General features: G+C 40.1%; 1 protein-coding gene across 3 annotated transcripts in view; it reads left to right on the top strand.

Moving 5' to 3' along the window:
* pou6f1 (POU class 6 homeobox 1) overlaps window positions 1–13,387 on the top strand; it is a 95,704-nt gene that overhangs the window by 69,800 nt on the left and 12,517 nt on the right. For all 3 annotated transcript variants that reach the window (XM_062540268.1, XM_062540267.1, XM_062540269.1), the window contains one exon: window positions 2,014–2,167. In XM_062540268.1, the coding sequence (XP_062396252.1) occupies window positions 2,014–2,167 (154 nt within the window). The remainder of the gene's footprint in view (window positions 1–2,013; window positions 2,168–13,387) is intronic.

Here is a 13,387-nt window from a genome sequence, read left to right as displayed (position 1 = left end):
CCTGAGAACAAGGCATTCATTTTTGTATGTAAATTCAAAGAAAGTGGGGACCTGATATAAATGATATGTGGTGGATACGTATTAAGGACATTTTTAACTATCTAAAAATGCTGAGAATGCTGAATAACAACTTTTTCAAAATGATCTGTATCAATAATTATTATCTAAAATATATTTACCTCAGACTTTCAACTCCACTTATCAACAAATTAGCCAAGGGTAATAGTACACTACTGTTTATGTCTTTGAAAAAACGCCATCTCTGATACAAGACTGTAAATCACCCCCTCCAAATCAGATAATATGGGTAAATTATACATTTCCTGAATCCTTAGGGTCATGCCAGTATTTCAGTGTTTGGATTTTGTTTCTCTGATGCTCCCAGGTGCCACAGGATTAAAAGACAAAAAATGGCAGGGAAATGGTAGGGAAATGTGTGTGATTAAAGGTTTGAAGAGCTCCAGGGTTGGCTGTACTTATCCAAAATGTTCACAAAAGGATTTAAATGAAAGCTCAGAGTCTCCCCTTTAAAATGATACCAAACATAACAAAATAAAATATTCCAGTGTTCTGCTTGATTTATACACATTATTTCTTAAACCTTAGTTTACATTATGTGTCATAACTCAAAACAGCTACTCTTGTCAGATGGCCATCATACATCATTGAAAAGCTGAGATCCCAGGCTTTCAGAAAAGGTATGGTAGCCTTTGCCACCTTTTCGGTAACGGTTTCCATAATTTGAGGCCCTGGCTCACGGACTAATTGTTGTGTGTGGTATGCCTGCTCTTACTCAAAAGTGACATGGAGAGGTAAGATGCGAACTTAGGCCGCGCACGTTTTGTACTGACGCGCAACAGCTGAACCACTAGACACCGATTCATTACTGTGATGATTCGTAATTAGTCTAGGCCATATATATTTTGTACAGATATTTTTCAGATATTTCACACAAATAAGTACATATATTGGACAGCTTAAGCAAACCGTTTCATGTGCTTGCATAGGTTTACGTTTTTTCCTGATAGCAATGATAATGCCAGCATTAATCGCTTTGGGTTTAACTTGGACACGTCGACACATAGTGGGTGCCTCTCAACATCCCTCCTCAATCCTCGGTCCTCTATCCCATTGTTGCCGTCCTATCATTCAGTGAGGACGAGGATCGAGGAAGGAAGAGAGGATGTATAAAAGACAAATGATAGGTAGCCAGTGACAGAGACTTTCTAGTGGGTGGGGTATTATACGTTGACACTTTTTCCACCAATGAAATGTGCTGCTGCGTCCTCAACAACGTTGTTGAAAACAAGGTAGCGAATTGCGACACAGGTACGATGCTTTCTGGAAACAGGTGTAACACTGTCGTTGTTTTATCACAAGTTGCGTCGCACCACGGTGGTTTAGCAACGCCGTTGTTAGCTCTTCTAGAAACGCACCCCTGGGCGGGTGTACCACGTGACTCTCCACCCATGCCTGTACCCACACCATACCCCCACATTCATGCCTATACCCATACCCATGCCCACCCATACCTATACCCCCACATCCATGCCTATACACACACCTATACCCATGCCCACCCATGCCTATACCCCCACACATCCATGCCTATACACACACCTATAACCACACCACCCCCATACTTACACCCATGCCTATATCCATACTATGCCCATACCCATACCACCATGCCCATACCTACAGCCATCCCCACGCCCATGCCTATACCAATACCCACACCCATGCCTATACCCATACCTACAGCCATATCTACACCTATATCTATACCCATACCAAAACTCATACCCATACCCATAGCTGTGGATGTAGTTCTCTGCTTAAAGATAGTGTGATCTGAAGTACAATTAAATTGTTCTCACTTTTATTGCCATTTGTGGAAATGTGTAGCGGCATTCATTAGTACCTCAAACAGCAATTGTATATAATTGAACTTCAAAACTTATTTTTTTTTAAAAACTGAGCGTGTTTAATGCTATTTGTTGACTCTTCCAGGGTCCTGTGGTAACTATGGCACAGTCCCCCATTGCCATCGCCCCCCTGGTCATCGATCCCCAGCCCTCCGTGGTGAAGCCAGTGCCTCCCAGCCTGGCATCTGCGGTGCCCTTGGCCAGCGGAGAGGCGCCTACAGTGGGACAGCTCGTCAGCAGTGCGTAGCCTCCGTTTTGCTCTCACTAATTATCCTCAGCCGGGGCACAGCGCCCAAATTAGGCCAAAAGTTAAATTACGTCTGGCAACCTCGGCAGGAGGCCTGAGAACATTGTGTATTGGTCTATTTATTTATTTATTGGACATAATCATAACATCCCATTTAGAAATGGATACAGCCAGAGAATGGGAGCCTTGTGATATAAATGGCTTTTGAGAAGTGATTTTGGTGCTTCCCTGTATGATATAAACACTGGCTCCCTGTCCTCTTTCAGTAAAGATGACACATGGCATGTACTTCAAAGAAAATCAGTGTTTTCCATTTTACAATTTGCTCTTGAGAATGTTAATGTCAAATGTACTCAATCATGTTTTTGTTTTACTACAATGTATGCTGTATTAAGATTGGATAGTCCTCACTAAATTAACAGTGCTCTTTTCTTTGTTGATGAAAATGTAGTCATGCTTACTCAAATTATTTTAGTGCATGAAAATGCACTATACTGTTATTCCAATTATTACAATGCATGAAAATGATCTTATCTATTATTATTCCACTTACCACTTTTTCTGCACGCGATTCAGCTGGAACCGTTTAACATAGAAACTTTGTTCAAACTTTGCAACGTAGGTCTTCTAATGGAGATAGCTGCTATGTATTTTTAAACTTTGTAACTTTTATACTTTTTAAACTATAAATTAAAAATTATTAAAAAATTTCCCATAGACTTAACATTGGCCTTTATGACATCACAATTGGGTCGTTAAAGGGACGCTTCACCGATTAGCATTAAGCTTTGTATCTTTAGAAAACCAGTCATGTTTTTGAATGGTCGTGCATCATTCCCTCAGTTTGCCTTGAGATGGGAGAAATACGGATTTCAATTTCAATCATCATTTTACATCATTGAAAGCAGGAAGGCCTATTCATTGGGTTTCATTGAAATCCGTATTTCTCCCTGTATTTCTCCCCGTATTCCTGCCAGGTGTTCAGGTCACCCGCAGCATCTCCCTGTGTCAGGCTTTAAGCATACAATCTGGCTCTCTTGAGACTACATATCCTGTTCCACTGTTTCCTCTGCCCACAACTGTTTCAAAATAAAAGTACTCACTGCAATAATACACTATTAAATCATTTAACCATTGAAACTACTCATCTATTTAAATGTTCAACCATTCCAACTGTCAGTTATCATCAACTATGCCTCCAGTCAACTATATGAAACCTCCACATACCTAGCAACCAACATAGCAACCATTCAAATTAAGCATTTATGACAGTTTCCATAGCAACCAACATGATTATACTAGAGTGATTTCTTTATTCCTGATAGTGAATACCATGGATACCCTAGCAACAAATGTTTTAAAATAAAAGTCATCACTTAGTCCGTGAGCCAGGGCCTCAAATTATGGAAACCGTTACCGAAAAGGTGGCAAAGGCTACCATACCTTTTCTGAAAGCTTGGGATCTCAGCTTTTCAATGATGTATGATGGCCATCTGACAAGAGTAGCTGTTTTGAGTTATGACACATAATGTAAACTAAGGTTTAAGAAATAATGTGTATAAATCAAGCAGAACACTGGAATATTTTATTTTGTTATGTTTGGTATCATTTTAAAGGGGAGACTCTGAGCTTTCATTTAAATCCTTTTGTGAACATTTTGGATAAGTACAGCCAACCCTGGAGCTCTTCAAACCTTTAATCACACACATTTCCCTACCATTTCCCTGCCATTTTTTGTCTTTTAATCCTGTGGCACCTGGGAGCATCAGAGAAACAAAATCCAAACACTGAAATACTGGCATGACCCTAAGGATTCAGGAAATGTATAATTTACCCATATTATCTGATTTGGAGGGGGTGATTTACAGTCTTGTATCAGAGATGGCGTTTTTTCAAAGACATAAACAGTAGTGTACTATTACCCTTGGCTAATTTGTTGATAAGTGGAGTTGAAAGTCTGAGGTAAATATATTTTAGATAATAATTATTGATACAGATCATTTTGAAAAAGTTGTTATTCAGCATTCTCAGCATTTTTAGATAGTTAAAAATGTCCTTAATACGTATCCACCACATATCATTTATATCAGGTCCCCACTTTCTTTGAATTTACATACAAAAATGAATGCCTTGTTCTCAGGCAAGAAAATACACGTATACACAGGCTGCGATACTGTAAGTGCATTTGCAGGCCATGGTAAAGTGTCAGCCCTAAAACTTTTTCAGAAGAATGAAAACTTCTGTGAGACCTTTCAGAAGGTTGGGGCAGACTGGGCAATGACACCTGAGTTGTATGCAGCCTTAAAGGAGTTCACATGTCAAATGTACAGCTCCAATTCCAGAATCACCAACATCAATGAAATGAAGTATGCACTTTTTTTGTGCAAAGAAAGGCGTAGAATCCTGGCAGTTAACTCCATGCTCGGATTCTCTCAGGAAGCACGGTCTCAGAGCTAACTATCAAGGTGCTATCTGGAGAAGATGCCTCGAGAACAACCCTGAAGTTCCTTCCCCAGTTGAGCATGGGTGGTCTAGATTGGACCAAGATGGTGACTTACAGCTCTCCATAGACTGGTTCAATGTCTCCATTGGTCCTGAAGCAGTACTTGAGTTTCTGTCCAACAACTTTTTCAAAATGATCTGTATCAATAATTATTATTTCAAATATATTTACCTCAGACTTTCAACTCGACATATCAACAAATTAACCTTAAGGGTAATAGTACACTACTGTTTATGTCTTTGAAAAAACGCCATGTCTGATATAAGACGGAAAATCATCCCCTCCAAATCAGATAATATGGGTAAATGATACATTTTCTGAATCCATAGGGTCATGCCAGTATTTCAGTGTTTGAATTTTGTTTCTCTGATGCTCCCAGGTGCCACAGGATTAAAAGACAAAAGATGGCAGGGAAATGGCAGGAAAATGTGTGTGATTAAAGGTTTGAAGAGCTCCAGGGTTGGCTGTACTTATCCAAAATGTTCACAAAAGGATTTAAATGAAAGCTCAGAGTCTCCCCTTTAAAATGATACCAAACATAACAAAATAAAATATTTCAGTGTTCTGCTTGATTTATACGCATTATTTCTTCAACCTTAGTTTACATTATGCATCATAACTCAAAACAGCTACTTTTGTCAGATGGCCATCATACATCATTGAAAAGCTGAGATCCCAGGCTTTCAGAAAAGGTATGGTAGCCTTTGCCACTTTTTCGGTAACGACCAACCCCTCTGGCTCACGGACTAACTAGCAAGTTAGCTAGTTAGCATGGTTAGCATAGTTAGCATTTTTGCATAACTGTTAGAAATCATTATCCAAGTTAGCTAAACAACCTTGTTAGCATTTTTAGCATAGTTAGCATTGTGAGCATTTTTAACATAACTGCTAGAAATCATTAGCTAAGGGTGGGTTGCACCAACCTGGTTTAACTTTTAAACTGGTTTAACACTTGGAGGTCTGGGGCCTTTACAGGCACTTTGAGGCAGTCAGCCATACCTTGAGATTTTTATGTGTTTCTTCTAACTAAAAACATCTATGCAAAAGTGGCACATATGGTTATATTCTAGAGGTCCTCCACAATAACTATATGAGAGTAAAGTGGGTGTAATGAAATTACTTTTTATTATAATTCAGTGTAAACACAACTATTTAAAAAATGATTTTCAAAGGTTAAAGGTCAAAGGTAAAAAAGACACTATAAATATATGGAGCTAAGACTTTTGAAGTTTGAACTTTCAAAACAACGGTGTTGGCTCCATATAAGTAAAAAGAACATTTAAAAATGTTATGTAGTTTTACTACAAATTGGGAAAAAGTCAGACTAAATGGGTCACTTAGTGAGTGTCTCTTTCAAATGCAAATTAAGTTGAATGGGCTTTTGGAATGGGCCTGCTGCAGGTGAGAGGAGTAAGTACCATTGGTACATTCTCTTTTAGAACATATATATTTGGAAACTAGTTAAAGGTTACTAATGGTGTCACTTATATGTCTCTAGGACAAAAACTAGCAAAGATTGAGATGTGTGTTTGGAACAGTTTTTCAATTTAAACTCAAGGTAATCACAGTTTATTTCCCAATTTAAGCCTAGATTAAATGCAAGTCTGTTGCACCAGTAATTTTAAACCCAGGATGAACTTGGATTAGCAGTTTCATTAGTTCATTCATAGTACTACAGATTCACAAAAGTCAGTGATGTAGGCCCAATGGGAAAGTTGGACCTGCAGGACTCCAGACTTTTTGCAACTGATGTGGTGTTTTCACATTCTTTTTTTTAGGTGCACCAGCACAAAATGTAGGTGCACCCACATTTTTCATGAATGATTTTCTTTAACTATGCTAACAGTGCTAACCAGGTTGATTAGCTAACTTAACTAATGATTTCTAGCAGTTATGTTAAAAATGCTAACAATGCTAACCAGGTTGATTAGCTAACTTAGTTGATGATTTCTTGCAGTTATGCTAAAAATGCTAACAATGCTAACCAGGTTGATTAGCTAACTTAGCTAATGATTTCTAACAGTTATGTTAAAAATGCTAGCTATGCTAATCATGCTCCATTCGTCGTGTTTCCACCAAACAAAAGCCGGTTCGGAACGGAAGTCGAACCAAAAAATACTTGTTTTTTCTTCTTTCTTTTTGTTTTCTTCTTGTTTTTTTTTTTTTTTTTTCTTGCGAACCGGAGTGGTCGTGTCATTGTGCCATTCAGTGGGGAAAAGGCTAAAAGCACAAGTTTTCCGTCCATATCAACTGTTGCCATGAGTAAACAAAACGATTCAACTAGCATTACACTGCAGACGTTGACTAGCATTTTAAACAGCTAGTTTATGCCGTTTTTGTGGGACAACTGGTCATATCATGCATCTCATTACATTGAACCGCTAAATAGAGGGCAGTGTGGACTAATGCGGTCCATCGTGTAGCCTGTGTGTGATAGATAGCCTATACGTTTCCCTATGGTTGCAATGCCACCTAGACGTTCAGGTTTCACGGCAGCGGTGGACTGTAATTAGAGTGCATGAAAATGCACTCTACTGTTATCCGGTTTCTTCTTCTTATTATTATAGGCGATTATTCTTCTTCTAACGTTTTTGTGCGTGCAATTCAGCTTCAACCGTTTAACTTAGAAACTTCATTCAAACTGCGCTGCGTAGGTCTTACTTAGGTGACTTCAGCTATGTATTTTTCAACTTTGTAACTTTTATACTTTTTGAACTATTAAATAAAAACTATTAAAATTTCCCCATAGACTTAACATTACATTATGACATCATAATAGGGCAATTAGAATCTTATGCCAGGTGGCCAGTCCAGCTGCAGCAGCTCTCTCTCTCTCAGGCTTAAAGCATACAATCTCTCTGTGAAGACTACATATCCTGTTAACCGTTTCCTCTTTCCACAACTGTTTCAAAATAAAATCCTCACTGCAATAATACACTATTGAATCATTTAACCATTGAAACCACTCAACTATTTAACTGTTCAACCATTCCAACTGTCAGTAATCATCAACTATGCCTCCAGTCAACTATATGAAACCTCCACGTACCTAGCAACCAACATAGCAACCATTAAAATTAAGCTTTTGTGACAGTTTCCATAGCAACCAACATGATTATACTACAGTAACTTCTTTATTTCTGATAGTGGCCATCATGGATACCCCAGCAACAAATGTTTCAAAATAAAAGTCCTCACTAGCAAGTTAGCTAGTTAGCATGGTTAGCATGGCTAGCATAGTTAGCAATTTTTAGCATTGTTAGCATTTTTAGCATTAACTGCTAGAAATCATTAGCTAAGTTAGCTAATCAACCTGGTTAGCATTGTTAGCATAGTTAGCATTGTTAGCATTTTAAGCATAACTGCTAGAAATCATCAACTAAGTTAGCTAATCAACCTCGTTAGCATAGTTAGCATGGTTAGCATTGTTAACATTTTTACATAACTGCTAAAAATCATTAGCCAGGTTAGCTAATCTGGTAATCAGGTTAGCTAATTCAATTTCAAACTGTCTATCTTCGCACAATCAACTTTCAAAAACTATGAAACCACCATGTCTACCCTAGCAACACCTTAGTAACCATATCTACATGATTTATCTGTACATTTTTGCATTTTCATGCACTCGTAATTTCCTTGGAATTACATTCTCTAGTTTCAGTGTCAGATTGCTTTTGTTGTAGCCTAATGTTTTCACAGATGTAAGCTATTAGAAATGAGCTTGTAGCCTACTGTAGAAACGACAGAAGAATGCTTAAACGTGCAACTGGCGTGGTTATCAGGTTGGACTTAATTAAAACGTGAGCCGGGCAATCTGTTTGATTGTCGTTAGCTAAATACAGTAGGCTATAACGTTACCCAGAGCTAACCGGTTAGCCTAGGACAAGCCGATAACATTCAGGTTTAGCGCAGCTGTGGCATTAGGCATAGCCTACTTCAACGTTAGACCAGATACTTGATTACTGACAGCTGAGCACTGACGTAACAATTAATCTTTGCCGCCAACGCGTCTCAACGTTAACGCTATGGGAATTTTAAAATCTTTTATCGTTAATATCTCTACAAGTATAAAGTTCACAAATGTGAGAAATACATTGGACAAATCTCCGTTACAAGACCTTTGTAGGAGTGTTTGAATGACGTCAAACGGTTCAGTGGTTTTATTGTTGTTATATTGGTCGGAAGAAGAATAATTATCCCGATAATAATAATAAGAACAGTGATAACAGTACATTGCATTGACATGCAATGTAATGATTCAATAGTGTATTATTGCAGTGAGGACTTTTATTTTGAAACAATTGTGGACAGAGGAAACAGTTTAACAGGATATGTAGTCTTCAGAGACATTGTATGCTTAAAGCCAGAGAAACTGACAGTTGACTGCCAGGTGACTGACCAGCTGGGGTAACATTCTAATTGCTGCCGTAACGTCATAATGAGCAATGTTAAGTCTATGGGGGAAATTGTAATAGTTTTTAACTAATAGTTTAAAAAGTATAAAAGTTACAAAGTTGAAAAATACATTCCACCGGTCTCCTAAGTAAGACCTACGTTACAATGTTTGAATAAAGTTTCTACGTTAAATGGTTCAAGCTGAATTGCGCGTTAGAAGAAGTAGTGGAATAACTAGAAATGCATTCCAAGGAATTACCAGTGCATGAAAATGCAAAAATGTATAGATATAATGTAGATATGGCTACTAAGTAGGGGTGCAATGGATCGAAAAAGTCACGGTTCGGATCGTTCCTCGGATCAAGAGTCACAGATCGGATCATTTTTCGGATCAGCAAAGAAAAAGAAAAAAAAGACAAGACAAGACAAATAAACATAGTTTTGTCTTTGGTCTTTGACGGGATGTTGTAACATGGCTCAAGCACTTTCAGCATGTGTTTAAAGTAGGCTAGTGTTGTCACGATACCAAAATTATTGTTTCGATACCGATACTAAGTAGGGATGTTAACCGGTGACTGTTTGACCGATGGTTGACCGTATCCACGTCAACCGATCAAAGTTTTCGCTAGTCGGTTAAAAAGGGAAAAAAAAAACGATCTCTAGGCTATTATAGACAGTGGACTAAGTGCTACTACAGCTAGCCATCTCATTCCAAGATATTTTTTGTGTGAAGTTAACATAGGCTACCTCACACTAAAATTTTCATAACTCGCCTGCTTGTAGGCTAGGCTACTTAATAAACCAATAAAAGCATTTGGCACAAGGTTTGAGCGCTCTGCCTTGGCTGACGCGTCTTTTGCAATCTGGAGGTGCCTGTTTATCCATTGGTTCGTGTTGCAATCTGGCAACTTTCCGCATAAGATGGGCTTAGATTTGGAAATACATGACATATACATTTCAGGAAGGGTCATCAATGGTAACAAATAAGGTAATGATGATGATCATTCTTTATTATTGTTAGCACTTCCTCTAACTAAGCGCCGTCTCTTCGGAGCTGTCATTTTCTTAAGTGAGCCGCGGCAATTTCTTTTTCAAATTAGCTTCTAACGCTAGACAAACGCCTTTATTTGCAACGCGATCACCTTGTACCCAAACCATTTCGAAACTATCTGTCCTCCACTTACTTGCAAGCTCCTTGGTTTGCGGGACTCATGATTCGCGCTGTAGGGGACTTTAAAAAAAGTGACGTGAGTGAAAGGACGGCGCCGGGGCTGTGTGTGAGCGGGGGACAGAGAGATGCAACAGAGTTGCGAAATTGCGTGGCTGTTATTTCAAATAGCGTAGCATATTTTAAACGAATCAGTTAACCGGTTTCAACCGGCTAATGGGGCTCGGTGGTCGGTCAAGAAAATTTGTAGTTTTCGCCATCCCTAATACTAAGTCAAGAATGACTTTTCATGCTTTTTTACAATTTTAGTTGATTTGGTGTTTAATCACCTTATATTGAATATTGTGTGATCATTCACACCAGTGGCCATTCAAGATTCTGCTTGACCCTCCACACACAATTTGCATAATTACTAGTAGCTACAAATGTTTAGTCATTTGTGTACTGATTTAGCTATCTTTACTGTGGTGTGGAGGAGTGCGCATAGGAGGTGTGTGTAATTGAGTCCCTGTCGCTTTAAGAAATACGTGAGGGTAATTACTAGGCGTCAGTCTCACGGTTTTATTCTTGAGAAAGTAAGTTCGATATAGTGCATGATGACAAGGATATTTCATTAGATAAAATACATGTTAACCCATTCACGCCGTATGCTGCGTAGCGCAACATTCTATCTCCCGCTGGTTGCTGCGTAGCGCAACATTCTTTCGCGTCATCGTTTTCATGACAAGTGTGGCATATAACTCACTGTCATTGGTTCAAATACACATGAGGTGGGTCTTGGCACTTGGCAACCAAAATGTACTGTGGTTGGCTGAAAATCACGTCAATCAATCAAACATACACGTGCAGTTTTGTTTATGTTTTTAGCGGTAAACAGCTAACTAGCGAGAACTAGCGAGAATTAGCGATAATTAGCAATGATGAATATGGAGGATTTTGATAGCGAGGGGAGTGATATTGATGTAGATTGTGAGGTAGAGTGTGAGGGATTTGGCCATGAGAGGGTGGACGAGGATGAGTTTGTGCAAAATGATCCGTTAGATAGGGCACAGGAGTGGAATATGTGGGACACTGACGACGACGAGGAGGAGGATGACTTTCGGGGGTTCCAGGTTGACTGGCGAACCGATAGTTACGAGCCAAGGAATATGAAGCGGTTCTCTCGCACACCTGGCGTAAAGCAACACATCCCTGTGCTAGCCCCCTGGAAGTATTTTCGAAGATATTCACGGAGGAGCTGTGGGACATGTTGGTGACCGAAACCAATCGCTACGCGGAGCAGGCGCGACAGACTCCCACGAACTCCAAGTGGACGCCAGTCTCCAAAACGGAAATGAAAACGTTCATCGGGCTGTGTCTCACCTTTGGCGTTTTGAAGCTGCCATCACGCCGGGACTACTGGAGGCAGACTAAATGGCTGTACCAAACCAACGTCCCAAAGGCAATGTCAAGGGACCGTTTTGACATGATTTGGAGGTAACGATTATGTTTATTTGTGCTCTCATCGCTTGTGTTCTCTACCGGAACTTTTAGGTATTTCTGCTACTAGGCTAGTTTAATTTCGCCTGTTGCCGCCACAGCTGTTATGTGAATACTGTCGCGGAAAATGTCAACACCTAGCTGTCAGTGATCATCGAGGGGCGTAGCCTATGACGTGTATTTAAAGTGTCCTCACTGAACAGTTTTGAATCTCTCTATCACGCTGCAATTATGCAAAATGTGCAGAAAACCTGTCTGAAAACGGCTATAGAAAACAGAATGGCCAGTAATGATAGTGGTGCAATTACTAATGGTGATGATTGATACTGATAATAATATTGGCATAATTAATACATATCATAATAAATAGCAATACATTTATGGCATGATGAATAAATAGTGTAATAAATAGTAATACAATTATGGCATAATTAATAAATAACAATAAATATAAATACTATAATATACTATAAATACTATAAATAACACAATACATGTAAATAAATACAATGATGGAAGCTTAAATTCTTTATCATGTGCATTTTCAGATATCTCCACCTAGAAAATAACCTGAGCTCTGCCGTGGATAAAGCTGACCGACTTTGGAAGATCCGGCGGTTCATGGACCTCCTCCTGGTTCAGTTCAAGGCGCTTTATGAGGTCAATGGCTTTGTAAGCGTAGACGAGTCAATGGTCAAATTCAAGGGACGCCTGGCCTTCCGGCAGTACCTCCCAATGAAGCCAATCAAGTGGGGAATTAAGGTGTGGGTAATGGCGGAGAGCAACACCGGCTATGTCAGCAATTTTCAGGTATACACCGGGGCCATTGCTGGTAAGACTGAGACAGGCTTGGCTTACCGGGTAGTGTCCGACCTCGCTAAGCCTTATTTTGGGTCAAACTTGTGTGTCTACATGGACAACTTTTACACTAGTGTGCAGTTGCTAGAGGATCTTAAGATCAGGGGGGTGCAAGCGTGTGGAACGGTGCATGCTGGGAGGAAGGACCTCCCTAAAAATAAGCAGCTCACAAAGAAGGCTGAACTGAACAAACACCACTTCAATGTGGCACAGCGGGATGACCTGACCTTCTGCGTCTGGCAGGACACCAAGACTGTGATGGTGCTATCCAACTTCCACGACCCAACTGCACATGGGTCAGTGAGGAGGAAAGCTAATGGTCAGCGGCAGACGGAGGTTAGGGTGCCTGCATGCCTTGCTGACTATCAGAAGCACATGAAGGGGGTCGACCTGCTGGATCAGATGGTGGGCTACTACCAGGTCCGTCATCGTTCTACAAAATGGTGGAGGAGGCTCTTCTTCTACTTCATCAGTGTGGCTGGGTACAATGCCTTTGTTGCTGCTAGGTCTGCTGGAGGACCCGAGTGGACGTACAGGAGGGGCGGCTATAAGGACTGGCTTGAAGATTTAACCCAGGAGCTGATCGTCCCAGTCACCGCAAGAAGTGCTCCCTGTGTGCTCCCCACCAGCCCAGCAGGAGCTTCGGCTGAACATGATCTGGTGCAGCTCAACGACAAGCGGAAGACCTGCAGGGAGTGTTCTTTGAAGCACAGCGGCACCAATGTGCGTCCAGGGTCAACTCTGATGGGGTGCAAGCAGTGCAACATCCCTCTTCATCGCGAGTGCTTCATGCACCATGTTGTTCGGCA

Source organism: Sardina pilchardus, chromosome 7, assembly GCF_963854185.1.
Source record: "Sardina pilchardus chromosome 7, fSarPil1.1, whole genome shotgun sequence".
NCBI classification, from domain to species: domain Eukaryota; kingdom Metazoa; phylum Chordata; class Actinopteri; order Clupeiformes; family Clupeidae; genus Sardina; species Sardina pilchardus.
The sequence above is the reverse complement of the archived record's forward strand: the minus strand, read 5'-3'. Positions and strand labels throughout refer to the sequence as shown.